General features: G+C 35.8%; 1 protein-coding gene across 1 annotated transcript in view; it reads right to left on the bottom strand.

Moving 5' to 3' along the window:
- Positions 1 to 18,858, bottom strand: part of ADAMTS6 (ADAM metallopeptidase with thrombospondin type 1 motif 6) — a 165,809-nt gene that overhangs the window by 93,144 nt on the left and 53,807 nt on the right. The window contains exons 7-9 of the mRNA XM_009272491.1: positions 16,722 to 16,765; positions 13,106 to 13,211; positions 1,688 to 1,834 (exon numbers count right to left, since the gene is read on the bottom strand). Coding sequence (XP_009270766.1) covers positions 1,688 to 1,834; positions 13,106 to 13,211; positions 16,722 to 16,765 — 297 coding nt within the window. The remainder of the gene's footprint in view (positions 1 to 1,687; positions 1,835 to 13,105; positions 13,212 to 16,721; positions 16,766 to 18,858) is intronic.

Below are 18,858 nucleotides of genomic sequence, written 5' to 3'. Positions count from 1 at the left end.
TCAAAATGGAGTTCAGAGGAGAGCAACAAATAGAAGTGAGACAGAGAATAGCAGAACTGTAACAGTAAGAAACAAGCCCCCAAATGCTACAAGAAAATACCTGAACTGTAAGCTTACAGTCAGAACTACTAAGCTGTGAAATAATCTCTCAGGAAAGATGTGAAAACTGTATTCTTTGTCATAGTTAAAACTAGGCTGCATGACATACTAGAAAGTCTACTAACGGGAACAGTGTTGAATTATCACAAATGATTAGTAATGACAAAACAAAACTATCCTGTATTTTTTTTTTAATAATGGTAGCGTTAAATGAATACATATATATCTCTCCTGAGAAAATCAATTTGTATTGTGAGAAACCTGTATCACACATATAGGTAAGGATGACTTATTCAGTGTGCTTTAGTTTAGACACTCATCTTAAATGCTCCAGTACATAAAATTGGGTGAGTGCACAGTTCAGTGGGGTGATACAAAATGCCTTAACCTGATAACCTTAACTGAAGAGAAGTTTTTTTCCTCTGAACAGCACCAACATTAAATGTCCGTCTCTGCCAATTGACTCTATAGGGAGCTCAAACAGCTCTTCAGACCAATTCAGTGATCCTCTACGTTGCGTGGCAAGCTACATTTGAACCGACCTAAAGAAAATTTATCGGTCTGGATGGGTCCCTTCAGGTAAGATTCAGAACACAGCACCTTATTCTGAGGTTAGATCCCTGAAAGAGGAGGAGAAGCTCATTTTGTTCTTAGTAGTCTCATGGTTAGACCACTTGACTGGTTTAAGTCCATCTCCTAAAATACAGTAAGTGTCTGAATTATTGAACAACCTTTATTTCTTAAAGGAATGATTGCACTGATGACACTGAACCTACAAACCAACTGCCATTTGCTCCCATAAAGCCCATCTTACACCATTTTAAAAAATCCGGTTATTAATTTGTTCTCAGTGAACTCACAGTTCTGTGTTTGTCTTCCACAATTTAAAACACATAGAAAGGCTTCATTATACATTGCATATACCAATGTATACATTGATATGAGCACATTTTTGAGACTAACATATTTTGACTGTTTAAATTTTTTCATACAGAAGTAAAACTTCAGGTAGCAATCTACTTCTGGATAAAAGTCACCACAGAAGTATAGGTTAGCACAATTTTAAGGTATTAATATAAAGATCTATGACAACCTCTTCTATAATCTTTATATTCTCACTAATGGTACCGAAGAACATTGATAGATAAAAGCCCACAAGACTGCATGAAAAAAATCTGGAGAATGAAATGTACAAGGAAGAGGGCTACAACCTTTTTCCCTTCATTAGATCCCCTCACATTATGCACGTATTTAAAAAAAAAATACCTCCCATCATTCATAGACAAATTACACCCTTCTATATTTCTCACCCTCAGATTAATGAAGTAACAAGATATGATCAGCACTTCAAAATGTTTTGAATACATTAAAAATGAGAACTGTAAGGTGAGGAATGGAGCAGAAGAAGCTTTTGCCATTACATAGAAAAAGTGCTCTACAAAATAAAAATCTTAAGTGACTTGCTATTATTTCTGTCTGTTTATTCTAAAAATGTAAACCATCAGAACAGGTCACTGTATCTCTACTATTTATCCTGAAGGGTGTCAATTTTTTGAAAACTCATGATTTTTCTTGAGAGATTACTTACTCTAAAAAACTGGTGATGTAATCCCGACTGCAGGCTGACCAAGAGAAAGGGTTGGTGTTTGCTGTAATATGAGCTGCCATTAGCTTTGCTGCTTCATGACCTTTGGTCCCACAGGAGTTTCCAATTCCATCATGATTCATACCAAAACTGCCCAAAAGAGGAGGAGAGAAACAGTCCATTACTTTTCTACAGCATCAGACATCTCTTAAAACTTAATGTCACCTTTACAGAAATCATGTTGGACCTAAAAGAACACACTTAGTATGGGAGAACTCTTAAGTGGAGAATCAGGATCAGTTAAGTTCTGTTTAGTTTATTCAGATCTCAGAATACTGCACAATTACCTAACTTTCTTTTCTCCCACAGACTTTTGAAAGCATTTTAGTTATTTTAAAGCTTTTAAAGAAAATGTAACAATATTCTTGCAAGATAAATACAGAGCACTCAGTACTTATTTGGTATTGTACCTGGATAAGGAATATACATCGTGGTGCTGACACTTGGATTAGTAAACAAGGACAAACAGAGAATAGGTGATGTTACTGTAACGGTACAGTATAGGCACACAGCAGCCAATGATAATTCAAGCTGAACACGGGTTTTGCAATTCCCAGGGCCATGCTGTATGCACACTCCCTCTCTGTATCCACTCACAGAGTGACTTGAAGCCCTTCTATTAGAGCTCTGCTTTGTCACGGAACATCGGAATGAAGACGACTAAAAATCAGCAGAAAATACAGTAAGAAACCTCTGGGTGGCACTTGGCCAACAGGGATTTCCAGGCAACAAATAAACTAACTTTCAACAAAGATGACATGACTCTGGAAAAAGAAATACGGCAAAAGAATCCTTATGTCTTAGAAATCCTGAGCTACTGAAATACACCCTTGGAGCTACAGATTGTCAACGTAACCATCAAATTAAAACTAGAATTAAATTCACAGAGCATCTATTTGAAAAGACTTTCATTACAGACTATCTTTAATTAAATTATTACTGTTATTCCTAAACAATCAACAATGTATACCTGACTGGCCTGACATAAATGAAGCACCTGAACAAAGTATTTCTTAATAGTACACACTTTTCTAAAACTCCATTCTCTTAGTCTGCCTTTGATTAATTTCCATTCAATCACTGGGGAGGAAAACTTTATTTCTTTAAATATTAACCTTTGGTCAAATTTGTTCCTTCTTCCCAAACATGGCACAAGGCTTATGAAATCAGAGGGACAGGTAGTGAGAAACGTAGGAGCCTCCCTGACCATGGGACAGAGAAGTAGTTAAAAGGAATGCCAAAACTGAGCTTCTGCACACCCAGAGCAGCAAAACTGTCACTTCTTGGTGTATTATACAAAGAGGTCAGTCTTTGGAACCTTCTGTATTACAGATGTTAAAAAGACTGACTCTCTGATTTCATTCAGGAACACAAATGTGTTGAGGCGCTCCGTTTTGATTTTCTAGAAACTTTTAGGACTGACTGCCAGAACATACAAACGGTGGTAGATTAGAGGCTGGTCATTTATCTACTGACAATACCACTTCATACCATTTCATGCCACTTTCTTTACTGAAAATAGTGATAGTGGTGTTATATTAATCTGAACATATTGCTCCAGGATGTGATATAAAAAATACAAGACCTTCATGTTATTCTGAGCTTCAATATACTGGGTACTGTTTCACCTCTTCAGCTGATCATAACAACCTACAAGCACAAGGTATAGCTAACCATTCCTCCCAAACCCCATTAATTGCATGAATATAAGAAAAGGAATATCAGTGAATGATGGATGTTTCCTACAGGCTGGAAAAGGACTTCATCATCAAAAAAGCATAATTTCCTTGCCTATGGGATGTCTCCCTATGGAAAACCTAGTCTGTAGCAATGCCTGCACGTATCTAGTTCAGTGTATGATATCTCATAAACGCAGTAAGTCATATGCTATATTGTAAGCCATGGGAAAGGTCTGACTGACACACCACCATCATCAAATGAAAAATACTCCTCACATATAAAAAATACAGCTTTAAAAACAACTTGTCTGAGCAATGTCTGTATTATAATGAAACTTTCAGACCTGTGCTAATTATTATGATCAGTCTTCAATATCGATATGTATTTGGGGAGGGAAGAACTTAGATGTCCAATGCAACACACTGAACCAGAATTTTACAATGAAAATGTACTTTATTGACCTAGTTGTCAACTGCCATAATTTCCTAGAATTATCATAGAATCATAGAATAGTTTGGGTTGGAAGGGACCTCTAAAGGTCATCTAGTCCAACCCCCCTGCAACGAGCAGGGACGTCTTCAACTAGATCAGGTTGCTCAGAGCCCCGTCCAGCCTGACCTCAAATGTTTCCAGGGATGGGGCATCCACCACCTCTCTGGGCAACCTGTGCCAGTGCTTCACCACCCTCAGCATAAAAAATTTCTTCCTTATATCTAGTCTAAATCTGCCCCCCTTTAGTTTAAAGCCATTCCTCCTTGTCCTGTCGCAACAGGCCCTGCTAAAAAGTTTGCCGCCATCTTTTTTATAAGCCCCCTTTAAGTACTGATAGGGTGCAATAAGGTCTCCCCAAAGCCTTCTCTTCTCTAGGGGTACTTCAAATAGAAACATTTCCTTTTGAATTGCCTCTGAACAATTTCTTAAAATAGAAAACCTTAGTTTTTAATAATCTCTATGAGTGACTCCTTTATAGAAATGAGCATTTGGGTATGTGGGACAGAGTTGAATTAGATCATGCTGACTATATCTGATATCCAGCTTATCCCTAGTTAGTGTATTCCATTTGTCAAAGAAGTGACAGACTTCAACCGTCTGGGAAATGAAATTTCTATCTTTTGGGCCTATAAAAAAAAAAGAACAAACTTTGCAGTTTAATAGCTTTCCTCCTTCTACAAGCTCTCCTTGTGAAAAAGATGACATTGCTGATTGTGGTAGTGATATGCCTGATAAAAAGCATGTCTGTGAATGGAAGATGCGATTCCTGATGCACACAGGAACTCAATGCCTTTTCATGAGCTGATGGTATTCTCATTTTTTATAAATGTTCATTCACCTAAATCACCTGTTCCCTTCCAAGAAGGCTCTTCTACTTGCCCCTGCTTCTGAATTTAGTAGGAAACTGATGATTAGCTGCAGGTAATTTTTTCTGATGCTTGGAAAGGGGTTTGGCAATTACTGTCATCTATTCCCAAAGATGGTAGTGGCAGCATGCAATTACAGCCCAGTAATTTGCGCTCCTATGGCCAGGATTGCAGATGAAAACACATTTCTGTCCAAAGTACCAGTTTTATTTCCATCAGAACATGTTGGTTATATTTGGCCACCATTACATTAAAGCTACGTCTTTTACAAAAGCATGTTTGCAATTAGATTGGGGTGGGAAGGCAGGGAAGAAAGGAAGGAACATAAAATACTCTTCGTGGAGCCACTGTTATAATTTACTTACCCCTTTCAAACTCACTGCACAGATACAGACTGTATTTCTTTCACCGGCTTAAAAAGCCTGTCTAAAACTACCAGTATAATTCTGTCTTTAAAAGAACAGCCAGATGAGCGAGGAGAGAGTGAAAAGTCTTCTCAGGTGACACGAGTTTTTCTATGAAGTTACTTTTCCACCTGCCATCTCAAGGAAAGATGTTTAACCCAGCAGGTCTTTTTTTTCAAACATTATGGCTCCTCTTTTCCAAAGACAGCACCTCCATTACATTTAGGAACTGTGCAAAGCAGCAACACTAAGAACTTTAAAATCATAATTGAAACTATTCCTCTACAGTTTGTCTACTTCTTAAAAAATGCTAAGAAGGCAGCACATCTGACTAGTGCTCTCTGCCTGTTTCATTTACTAGTATCTGTAATGGAACAGATTCTTTTTTCCTTGGCAATCTGTTTTTCCTTGTATCTTAAAAAAATTATCTGAGGGAATTATTTGTAATACACATCCAACTTAAGATTTTGACCTCAAAAATCACAGGCAAGATACCTAGTCTCAGCTGCACTGAATAAAACAGCAATAGGTAACCAGAGACCCTGGAGTATAAGCAGAGGGAAGAATGGGAATGTAAACTTCTCGTCTACCCTTCCTTTATCTTGCGAAGGAACAATACTGCAGGTCCCTACAATTTCATTTATATTTAAGATGCGGTTACTGATTTGTTGGGTGGTTCTAAACTATGATGGTTATGGTTGCCAAACACTTATTGCTGATGTATCTGAAATGACAGCAGTTAATTTTGTGAGACAGCCAGGATGCTTAAGTCCTGATTTATTATCCAAACACTTAAGATTCAGAGAAGACAGATCCAAAACAATCTGAATCCTCCTCAGTACTGTTCACCGAGGTTTATTTTGTATACGATGTACTTTTATGGCACTGAAGTTATCTGAAATGTGCTACGCAAGTGAACTGCTTTTTCTCATTAGCAATCAATTATCTCTGCAGAGAACACTCACATTTCCTTTCTCTAAATACAACAGGATATGTTCATTTTTTAGTCACTTACCAATTCATGAGTTAAATGAATTTGACCTATTTCTTTTAAAGCAGCAGCTCTTACTTTGCTCTGCCACTTGTTTAACAGTGTAAGGAAGAAGCATACCAGACACTAAGAATCTTGAGTCAGGTGAGGCAATAAAGTTACAGGAACACAAGCAAGAGAAATACTGTAAAATCAAGCATTTGATCTTCTTGTCTATTATCTGAGGCTGATTTACAGCTGCATAACTACATGTAAGTCTTTAGGAAAAATAAACCTTTCTTTCTAAGACAGAAAAGAAACTTTAACCTTAAGAAGTTTTATTACACTAATTATATGCACTAGGAGAGAGAAAATAAACATACATACTAAGAGTGAAATGGGTCATTTTCAAGCTAAATATTTTGGCCTAGGTACATTGCTAGAACTTCCTCCAGTGCCCCAGCATGTTAGTTAGACACACTGCTCTCACATTTATGGAGAATGAAGCAAAGGGCAGGGAAGGGTCATAAAGTGCACCCGAGAAGAATACTTTAAACGTTTCTAACAGCAAATCTCTACTACAGTGAGACAATGGAAGGCATCCTTGTATTAGATATAAGACCTAAAGGATGAATTATAATTTGCTTTTAAAAACTGCCAGTTTATTTTATTAGATACCAACTTTTTCATAAACTTTGTATTAATTTATTTTTGTAGTATCTTGTACTTATTCTCATAATTATTAAAAAGGTGTCATTTAAATATATATATGTATTTCATATAGCTTAGAATGTCTATTTACAGCCTACACTGAAAAAATAAGAAAATTGTCAGCTTCCCTGTATCTGTAAATGTTACCATAGCTTTGAACTGCCTTTTCTTAGTGACATTAGAACATGTACAAGGAGGGAAGAAAGGGAAAACTAGCATGTTTCAGCATTATTTTGTTCAACAAAAAGTGTATGAATGTCAACATAATCTACTATTAAAGAATAAAAGATTTTTTTCCCCCTACAGTATCAGACCTATGAAGTACATGAAACAAAGCACAATTTCTGTGTGGACATACACAGTAGTTTTATTAATTATTTCATGTCTACTAATAGTGAAGTATTTGTCAATTGGTATGATGTTATGGTAAATTTTTGGAGAAGACACAATCTTCACGTTTTATGGTTTTATAGTAATAGAAGGTCATGACTTTTTTCTTTACTTTTTTAACCATATCCCCCATACCATGTCAAAAGAGAAAGTTCTCTTTCTATGTAGCCCTCCATATATTTCTAGCCAATGTTATAAAAGTATTGGTTATAGCTTCATAACAGCATGCAAATTGCAACTCACCCTTAAATGACATTACAAATAAAAGAAAAAAGAATAAAGAAGTATGGTCTTGAAAAATCAGTTTATTTTAATTTAGGATCACAAACATTGATGGCATTTATTGAAACTACCTCTTATTTCATTGTTCCCCTCAAGGGAGGAATCAAGGTTAATTAGGTTACTTCACTTTCTATTTCCATGTCTTAATGTGGATTTTAACCTTAACTGCTGATTTCCTGCATTTGGAGATCATTATATGGTTTGGAGCATCCCTAATCATTTATTCTGAAGTAATGCAGAATTTAAAACTCTGACTTTGGTGAAACATATTACTCCCCCGAAAACCTGGGAAACAAACTACTTGCATAATGGTAGTTCTACAACAAGCATACCTGCCATGAAATTAAACATAATTTTAGCATACTTTTATCATAACATTTTTCCCATTTACTTCCTAAGCGTCATTCTTCTCTGAGTTATGGCTGATGATCAAACACCCCAAATACAATTTTTATATATTAGCATAATTAGCAAAATAACGTATGAAGCTCTTAAAAGCACAGCATATTCTAATTTACTAAAAAAAATGCAGTCTGTTCAGAAACCTGAACTTTCTTATGGGGAAATGACCGACTTCTATGGGAATATTAGAAAAAGTAGAGCACAAACTTCTCCTCCTGGTTTCCATTGCTATAGCTATCCAGCTTTCATGCCACAAGAGTAACATCAAGTAAGGTTTGTGTGCTACACAAAGCCAGACTACGAATGCATCAGGTCTGTACACTGTAGGTCAAAGTGGAAAGTATTGGCTCTAATCAGGAAGCAAACTTCTGAACTCAGATTTCGTTTGGAAATTCATGATGCCCTGAAGGTTATGATAACCTTCCTCTTCACCGCCATTTATTCTTCTTACACTTTTGTTAAGATCTGTGAAGTGTTATTACATTCCTTTTCCTTGATTAGAACACTTTAATGTAAAGTGTTTTAAACTTTTATATTGTAAATATAAACATGTCAGAGACACCACAATTCTCTAGCTTATGTTTATGACATTTCATTTTATATGCACAAAACATCATTAAAATTGAAGTCCCAATGAAAACTTTTGCATAGAAGTTGCATGCTTTTATACCTGCAATATTACAAAGGCAGACATAAAACAATGTTCCTTTAACAAAAAAGACCGGGGCGGGGCGGGGGAGGGCGAGGCGAGAGAGCAAGAATATGATTATGTATGGTCTTATGTGGCTTGTCCAGCCAAAAACTGGACACATTTGTTTTGGTTTTTTTAACTAAAAAAAGTTACTTAAACTGTCCCTAAAAATTTAAGGCATCGTTCTCAGTCAATCCTAGGCATCTAGCAGGACCCTAGGCATCTAGCAGGGACAAGTTTTAACTTGTTCTGGCTGGTGTTGAGGTGTTCATACACTGTAGATTTGAGACGCTCTTTCAGCCCTGCTACAGTTGATGGTGGAAGACATCATCATCATAGATAGAACAATGATGACAGCATCAGCTGGAGATCTGTTCATGGGAGAGCTGACAGGAGGTATTGTTAGTACAATTCATCCTAGTTGTGTTTCAACTATTTTTTAAAGCTATTTTGAAGTTTGGTATATGTGTACCTATTACTTCAGATTGGAGTATTTTCCTTCTAGTTGTGCAACACACACATTCCTTGACATGCATTTGTTCTAGAAAACACCTCACTTAAACTCAGGTCCTATAATGCAGCTGAGGTTTGACTAATCAAACATGAAGCTCACTGGTCACTGAAAGAAAAGACAACCAGCTTCTGAAAGTACCTCTAGGATTTCCTAGATTAGAAATTTCTACTCCAGCACTGAAGACCAACTTTCTCATATGGGAGGAGGGGTATTTATGTTATTTTTCTACTTTGCATACAGACTAAAAAAAGACTTTAAAAAAAGTGCTAGAATTGCAGACACATTTTAGCTGTATGAACTAATTCAGAACTAAATACATGCTTGAAAATATTGTTATTGTTCTTCATCTTGAAGCCAATCATCTACCCCATTAGACTATAATCTATCTTCTTATTATTTCCTACACCTTTTTTTAATCAAGATATGACTGCCAAACTCCTCTGAATTTCAATTCATGACATCTTCTATAAGTCAAGACAATTCTGACTTTTCAGGGACTACTTTAGCCACCAGCCTTTTCTCCCTGCTCCTTCTGTACAGCCCTCAATAGCTGTCTGACATTAGTAAATTCTTTTCTTACTCCAAGTTTTATGGCAGCTCTCTGTTCTAAGCCTAGTCCACTCTCCTCCTGTTTTGACATTTCCTTTATTTTTCCCCATTTTGTTCTTTTTCACTTTGTTATTTAGTTTCCAGATCTCAGGTAACTCCATAGGACTGCAACAATGAATGGCACTATGCCTTTCTTTTAGGGATATACCCCTTTCAATGGAACCTGGAATTCCTTATTAGTTCAACTAAGCATCCTGTACAGCATGCATGGGGCAAGCTAGGCATTTTAGAAAATATCCAAATTAAAAAGCATAGAGCGGAAAGCCACCTAACTCAGCTGGTAGGGAAACAGAAAATGGAACTGGATCTTAAATCTTACAACTTGTCTGAGCATAAGAGCATATTCAAGCCTGCAAATAGTTCCTTTCTTCACTAAGAAGAAAAAGTCAAACTTTGCTTGACAATGCAGGGGATACACATTAGGTTCTCACTCCTGCCATGAGAAATCACTGGTTGTGATTTTTGCTTACCAGAAATCTTAAGCATTTCTTCAGTGTGAAATATAGAATGGTAGGAAAGTAAGCATTCTGTAAGTCAAGCATCATAAATCAAATTTCTAGAGACACTATTCTGAAGGCTAAAGGGCCCACTCTGAATTTTATCTGACTCACTGAAGTATTAAAGAGTAATACAAGGTTGTTCTCAGAACCCTGCATAGGGAGAAACAACCATAAAACTGTTAGTCTAACACCATTTTTTATGCCCTCAAGAAAGAAACACAGAGTTAATCACAGCGTACGGTTGTCTTCAATAAAATCAGCTGGTTATGAGTGTCAACTGCACACAGCTTATCTGCACCAAAACTGGGTTATACACATATAAAAAATACAAGTGGTAAGGAACGGAAGCCAAAACAATATTTTAAAAAATACTTATAAATACTTAACAGAAAGTATGACTGACCATAATAATCACACTCACAGTGCTCTCAGTCTCTTTAAGTCTTCAAGACTAAGTACTTTTCTGGATAATATTCTTCAACCAAATGGAAGTTACTTGGATAAATACAAGGTTAAATGAGTTAAATTTAATACACTATGATATACAGAAAGTCAGACTGAATGATCTAATGACTTCTCATCACTCTATAATTTAAACTAACAACAAGTTGAGCCATATTTCCATCATGGAATCTTACAAATCCAATTTTGGAGAAACTGTGGATAATCTATCAAAATATATGTATTATCATTACCGTTCTCTTTTAATCACAAGATAATTTTATTCCTCAGTTCAACATTTTTTTTAAAACCTCAGTACTTCATAGCAACTATATAATTAATAAAAACATGACCTTTCAAAGTGCAATCCTCCCATTCTAATTTAATTGAGTGCTTTTTTGTTGTATGTTATATATTCAGTGTAGGCATGTCCCTTAAATGCTTCTATTTTTCATTTGACAATGAAGCCAATTTCTCATTTCCCATGTATGTCTGAAAAGAAAAGCACTTATCATGGTACAGCCAAAGAAGAAATTTTACAAGGCTCCCTGAAACAATTATTTTACTCGCATATTCAAGTACCTTCTAGTAGGTACTAGGAAGCAGGAAGTTGAGAGGAAATAACAACTTCCTTGATTTAGTCGTAGAGGCATTCAGTCACACTGTGGGTGAATGGGAGGTAATGCATGGATAGCATAAAACATTATAAACCTTGAAGACTTTTTGCCCACATATTCTTCCCAGCTTTTACTGAAGCTATCTACATGGCATGTTCATTTTTAACACCAAGCTTGCAGTGCAACTTTCTTTAATCACTGTGCATTGGATAAAAGCTAAAGGAATATGATTTCTACTTTCGTTTCAAACGAGCATTTGACATGACATGCCAGCTACAGGATGAGATGAAAGCCTCAAAGAGCTGAGATTTCAGAATTTTAAAAGCCCTTATGTATAAGAAGCCAAAAGATATGGAATGTGGAGAAAACAGATGGTTAAAAAAATTCCTGTGATCACAGGATATATGCTGTCACTATTTTGTTTTTCTCAGATTCTAACCAAAGTCTAAGCTCTTCAAATCAATTCTTGTCATCATGCCAGCTTTGCATAATAAAATAGCTGCATATATTTAAATTATTTTCATGTATCTGTGGAATAACCTGCATAAAATATGTAGTTGCATGACATACAGATTAGAACGAAGATGAGGTATTGGAAGATGGTTTTTCTTGTTAAACATGTGACAAATTCACAGCAAGGTCACATATTACTATAAGAGATGTTATTAACAAGAATTTCAGAACTATGAGTGATTTGGAGGAGCTCTTTCCTCAACAGTGGAAGTACATTTTTCCTTCACCCTATCCTTCTCAACTCATGCAAGTGAAGGAAAAAGGAGGAAGGAAATGAAGATGAGGAGAATTACACGTGTTTTAAATTATTTTTGTTCAGATCTTATACAATTGCTTTTGGATTCTAAAATTCATCTACTTCAATGCAACTACAGTGGTTTTTTCATACATAATATAAATGAGATCATACTTGCCCAGTGATTATGATAGGTGGGCTGGAAATAACTGTTTACTTCCAACTCCTTTTTTTGATCAGCAGATTGATAGCTTCCATTTCAGTCTGCATTGGAACTTTTAGCAGTTGCATCAGCTAATGATTGGAAAAACATGTCATCCATAACTCGGTGTTGGTCAACCCATGTAAACAAAGAAGGAAACCTCTTGATAATAGAAGGTGCCTAGTCTTTTTAGAGTCATCACAATGTACTAACAATGCTGTCTTTTGAAGGAATACCTGAAATATTTCCAGACCAAACTCTACTCAGATTTTATCAGTCTCATAACATCATGCTCTTTAAAATGATATGCTGATGTTTAAAATGTAACAAGTGATGCTATAACTATTTTATATACTTCATGCTTGAGTAAAAGATGACTAAAAGTGTATGAATATTGACAACAGAATCAATGTTTTTATTAAAATAATTTGAATTATATTTTAGATAAAATAACAAAAAGCAAAAAAATTACCTTTTAACAGCTTTTGTTTCATAAAGAAAGGTAGACAGAAGTAAGAGGGGGGAAAAAAAGAAAAATTTCAAAGCCAAATATTTAAAAATATGAAACAGAGTATGAAGGTTGTGAGCCAAATCTCGAAAGCACAGATTTAACTGCAATCTGAAATCAAAGAGTAAACAATGAGTCTTCAGTTCTAAATTTAAAGTCCTTGGTAATATACACTAAATAAAATGTACTGCCACTCATGAATACTATATACAGAAACATGGAGCACCAGAATAGAGATGGTACAGCCATGCAGGAAAGAAAAAAAAAATCTATTATTAAACTAATATTAAAAAGGTGATACATTAAAACGTATTCTTTTTTTAAACTCACTCACTTGTGACCAATCTCATGTGCAATGGTAAAAGCTGAACCTAGGCCAATGTCTTCATTAATGCTGCAGCTCCTTTCAGGCTCACACATTCCAGCCACAGAGGCCAAGCCTGAATAAACAGAAGGAGACACAAAGGGTCATGCCAAGGTGTTTCAGTCTTAAAAGCCCTAGTTATAAATGCCTGGATTCTTTTTAATAACCTCTATGCACAGAAGGAGCAGTTGGCAAAAGGTTAACTTTCTAGTCATTTACAAAATCACTGGGGGGAATTTCACTTTGCCGGCTAGACATTAATATTTTTTGAACTGCAGTCAGTGCTGGAAAATGTCTAGACTAGGGGTTAGATTTATAAATTTTACTTCTGGTAACTTGGGACCACCTAGTAACTTGAGCCAGGAGAGGGAATTCAAGAAAGCATTTCTATTTTAACATTCTTGAGCCTGAAGAAAGCAAAATGTATCCACATTATTTTTCTAAAGAAATCTGTTTAAGTTTAGTGGGTTCAGAAAAACATACAAGCAACTTTTCAAGCTATGAAAAGCCTCACATGGTACATTAAAAAAATTAAAAAAACAAAACTGAATGCATCAATGAAGAGAGAGGAGACATGTTAATAACAAGCATTCATTTAACCATGGAAGTCTTTTCCATTTATCACCCATCATCTTCTGGAATTAAAACCTTATTGTATTACAAGCGCTTTTAAAAACTTCCTTTAGAGAGAGAAAGCAACTGGCATTTACAGAATATGGCTCTTCTGTATCTTACATATTCTTCAGCAACAGATTATCATACAACGTACTGCAGTCATAATTTAGTGCCACTAGAGAAAGCTCTAAACATCGGATTTATTTAATATATTCCTCCCTAGAGTTTCTTATCTGAAAGAAACACTAATCCTTTCTTTAAGGAAATTACCTGCTCAGTTAACTACACTATAATAAAAAAATGACTGGAGAAAGTGTAGCTTTGGTTGGGGGATGGGTGGAATGGGGCAGGGAGGGGGGAAGAGAGAAATCATGCTCTTTATATGAGCAGGCACTTGAAATTATTACACTTGGAATTATTCTGTTTGGACTAACAGCAAGCAAGTAGTAAGATGACAAATGCTTCCTGGTTGCGTCCACATTAGCAAGTAATTTGGAGCCTAGGAGAGGGTCAGCAGAGTGAAGCACTGATATTGAGGCTCCTCGCATATCTTCGTATGTGGGTTGGACACTCTACTTGGGACTAGTTTAATCCCGTAGGCTGAAGATATCCACTACACATGTGGTTCAAAGCTTTCTAAAGGGAAAAAAGTATTATAGGGTATCATGAGAATACAGCCCATGTAGTGATTTAGACCCTAACGTCTCCCATTGGCACATATGGAGCATTTGGGAGTATGTGTTCTGACTTCAGTTTTCTCCAAAACAAATCTAGTTTGCAAACACCGAAACTACTCTGATAACCAAACTGACATGGGCAAAAGGTGACAATGTGTGTCTGTAGAATCTGCATCAAAACAGTACTACTGCTATAAACAAATCATCGGTGTAGGCACACCCACTGAGGACAGGATAAAACATCAGAAGAAAAAAGACTATCCATGGAGAAAAATCTATGTATTTTTTGCAGTGTGCAACCTGTAGAAAATACAGTAATTACCATGCACCTATGCTATTCTAATTCAGTAGGACATTCTGAAGACAACATGGCAATACTTATATACCAACTGTCATGTTCTCCTGCAAAGTTCACCACATTTGAGTGGTAAAGTTATCTCTATCTTCAGATCTTACAACTGAGCACTTGCTTCAGTGACTTACAGGACCAGATTAATGTAATTCCATACCATGCTTGCAGAAAGTGACAAGAGATCAAGTCAAGAACTCAGTCTATGGCTCAGATTTAAAAAAGGAGTTGTCCTTCACTGGAGCCACAGACATGCCTGCAAAGACATCTGAGGTCTATCTTTTCTAAGAGGTTCCATGAAAGATTCCCTGTTTTAGGAAACTGGAATAGGAGAGAGATGTCTGTGCCACACGAAATCCTTTATTTCTGTTTCTTCCTAGAATACCAATGATTCAGGTTTCTTTTGACCTTCTCTGAGACTTTTGTTCACAGACTCCTTAAATGTATGCTTAACTTCAGTTACTGGAGGTCAGTGGGACTTAAGCATATTAAATGTTTTGCAAAAGAGGGCCACAGGGCCTTCTCTCTTCTCCAGTTCAAATAAGTTGTCATGGATGTGTTGCCCAGGGTCCTATAACACTGAGTTGGAACTGATACCATATGTGATTTTTATTTAAAAAAAAAAAAAATCAACCCTTTTGTTTAATAAAACACCTGCCGAAGTCCATCCTCTGTTATGCTGGATTCAAGTGAAGCAGAATTTGCCTTTATGCCAAAGTCTGATACAATAAGAACTAGTACACTGATGATCTGTGTTAAAAATACCATGTAAAAATATCAAATAGTTCGTGCGTGAATGTATGCTCTTTCAAACTTTCTTCTTTTAACACTTGCTAAGACAATTCTGTGACATCAATATAGACAGTCTCTTCAGTTTTGTCTCTTCTACACAGATGTCAAAGAAAATCAATTACATTTAGAAATTCATCAGCATCGTTTGCCTTTTACTAAAACATGCTGTGGATATTGTTTGTATTTACAGCAGGCAAAATTATGGTACCTTTCCCTGGGTAAACTACATCCCCATGCCAGAAGTGTTGTGCTGACTTGAGTGGGACTTGCAGAAAAATTAACATGAGTTAAGGCTATCAAAGCATACAGTAATACAGGGAAAGACAAAGCACATACAATTATGAGCTCTGATTGAGAAAAGTATTAATAATGTGAACTAGCCGAATTAGAATTGTATCTTTAATTTCTTCTGCGAAAGAGGCTTATGAAAGGATGCAAATTGAAAAAAACTAAAAATAAATGTTGCATCAGCCTTTGAATAATTTCTTTCATATATTATAGCACTATTAAAGGTAATAACTATACTATAGTAAATAACTTTTGGTGACAAATTTAGGTATGGAAAGAACAATAGCTCTCTATCCCGTACTTAAGGTTGCTATCTGTGCTTCTCCATTGTCAAAGCATTGTTTTAAGGAGTTTCAATGTTCCTGTAATTCATATCATTGTGGTATTTTTCTCTAAGTCTGTGAAAGGAACAATCTGAAGCTGTACTCCCTGTGTACAACAGAGCAACAGTGTAAACCTCAATCCCTGTTTCTTTTGTAAGGTTTTTTTTGTTTGGTTGGTTTGGTTTTTAACTTTCCTGAGGTCTTGTACTTGTATTTTTTTTAACTAGATCATGGAGACAGGTTAAATGGAAATAACCAGCAAGTTCTCTTTGGTAAGGAGTAAGTTTGAGTCACCTGCTAGGTTTTATCAGAACTACAGCTGCCAGAGAAGAAATACACAGCAGCAGCTCACTTAATTTTAACTTCCAGCAATGTATCAAAGCCGAAACCCACCCAGGGTTACCTTTTATTGTTCATGTTTATAAAACTGCAAAATTTTGAAAGCATAAACTTAAAAAGATCTGATCAGTCAATAAATCAATAGCTGAGTATAAAGCAAGGAAACAGCAAATACAAGCTGAAATTTCTCTTTATAACCTTACCCAGTGTTCCACAAGGCTTGTTTTTGTAAGTGCAGATATCATATCTGTTAAGAAGAAAAAAGTAGATAAAATATGTCAGACTCAAATTTGTAAGATATTTTGTATATTTATCACATATCTGTATCATAGTTCAAGTTGTCAGACCGCAATCAGCTTAATTATGTGCAGCCAGCTGGTGTCGGCATTTTCTACACTCTGGTGTAAACCGCAAGCTGCAGTACACTCACAGCCGCTGGCCTCAGGCCAGTGGGACACCTGCCAGTAAGAAAAAAATGGTTAAAGTGGATCTTTGTAATCACCGGCTCCATAAAGCAGTCTACCATGCTGTTACGAAGTTACAGCAGCACATCTATAGACTGCTACTGATTCAAAACACTTAACTTTTACTTTTTGAACATAACTGGAATCCTCTTACAGTCTCACACTTACCAACTAAATAATATTGATTGTAACTCCTACTATTTAAACCTTGATTCTAATTAAAAACTATAACTCTCAATTATTAAACTAACAATAGTAAAGAAAAATAACCTTATGAACTGCCATTATAGTTCCCTTCTCATTATCTTCCAATGATTATGTGTGTCTTAAGAGTATACTATAACAAACTAAAATGAAAAACATTTTTGCAAAAAGCTAAATAATGTCTTTAAAGGAGAATTTTCATCATTTTAGATACAATCCTTCAAATACAGAAGCTTAATGAGTTTTTGTGTTGTGAACGTGTAAGTATCTGGAGCTGAAAACGGAATTAAAATGTTTTCTGCGGCATAGCTAATAATAATAGCAGTGGTCATGCAGCAGTCAATTCATTAATTAGACCTTCATATTTTGAACATGCAGTCCTATGATATGGCTAGTGATATAAGAACACTCCTACAATGCCTTTGATTTTCAAGGATTTATACTGATTTCCTTGCAGTACGTTTCAGAGTAACTTCTATTCTTTAGAATGGTGAGTGAAAACAATTATGATCTTTATGCTTTAATTTTTAACCCAAACAGTTACTAATTTCAGGCCACAAGACTTTTCTGTTAAAAATAACCTAAGGACTGTTATCACATAGGAGTCTGATCATGAGATACATACCTTTCAGTGCTAAAAGAGTTAAGGTCTGTCTGTGAGCCAAATCCATGGACAAAATAACAAAGCTTAAAATTTGGAACAAATCCAGTAAACTCTCTATGCACGTAGACTCCTGTGACCACATGGAATTCCTGTGATTTTTAAAGGTACTGAGTGTGGAGCAGTTTGTGGGATTAAGCTCTAATTTTGAACGCAAATGTTCATATGCACTGATCTCATCAAGGTGGTTCAAACTCTGCCACCCTATATGCACATAAAGCTCTCACTGATTTCCCACTTGCTCTTTGGAGAGGGGGAGGTAATCAAATCAGCATTCTTATATAAAATGTGTTGGAATATAATCAGGTTTTGTATGCCACAAAGCTTTAAAATGACACAGATAAAGACAGAAAGATTTTTACTGAATATTTCCTGTCTTTTACATATTTAAGGAAGCAAACTTCTTATTTCTGCATTTAGGACAGAGCCTTAACCTAATCCTATTGAAGTTCATGCAAAGTTACTCTTGAAAGAAAGCAGACAGGGCTCAGGCTTATTTAGTGAGAAAACCCAAACTTGCTTGAATTCTTTAAAATGTAGTTTAGAACTGAACACAAGGAAGTCTCTGCAATACACAAGAAGTATTGGTCTTCTAATGTTTTTTAATATCCAATGCTAATAGGAAAAAAACAATTAAAGGCATACATCCTTAGATAAAATGGATATTTAAGAAGAAAGCCAGTTCTACTAAACTCAAGTAAAATGTTGTCACTGTTTTCAGCAGAGCTGAAAATTTGCCCTTATGGCCTGAATCTTCCTACTCTCATACAGGTATGAGTCTGAACTTAGTCCTCACCTTCAGTTCAGTTTCACAAGGAACTGTGATAGGAGAGAATGATATGAATTAAGTCCCTCGTTCCCATTATATTTTTTTAAAAACAAGGACCATGGTATCCTTCTGTTTATGCTGGGTAGCGAGTATTCTTCGTTATGCATAAGCTAGCATTTGTAAGAAAACATAATGATAATGAAACTTAAATTGGATAATAAAACTAAGGAAAACATCATTTC

Source organism: Aptenodytes forsteri, unplaced genomic scaffold (genome assembly GCF_000699145.1).
Source record: "Aptenodytes forsteri isolate BGI_AS27 unplaced genomic scaffold, ASM69914v1 Scaffold92, whole genome shotgun sequence".
Lineage (NCBI taxonomy): Eukaryota > Metazoa > Chordata > Aves > Sphenisciformes > Spheniscidae > Aptenodytes > Aptenodytes forsteri.
This window is presented reverse-complemented; position numbering and strand designations above follow the sequence as displayed.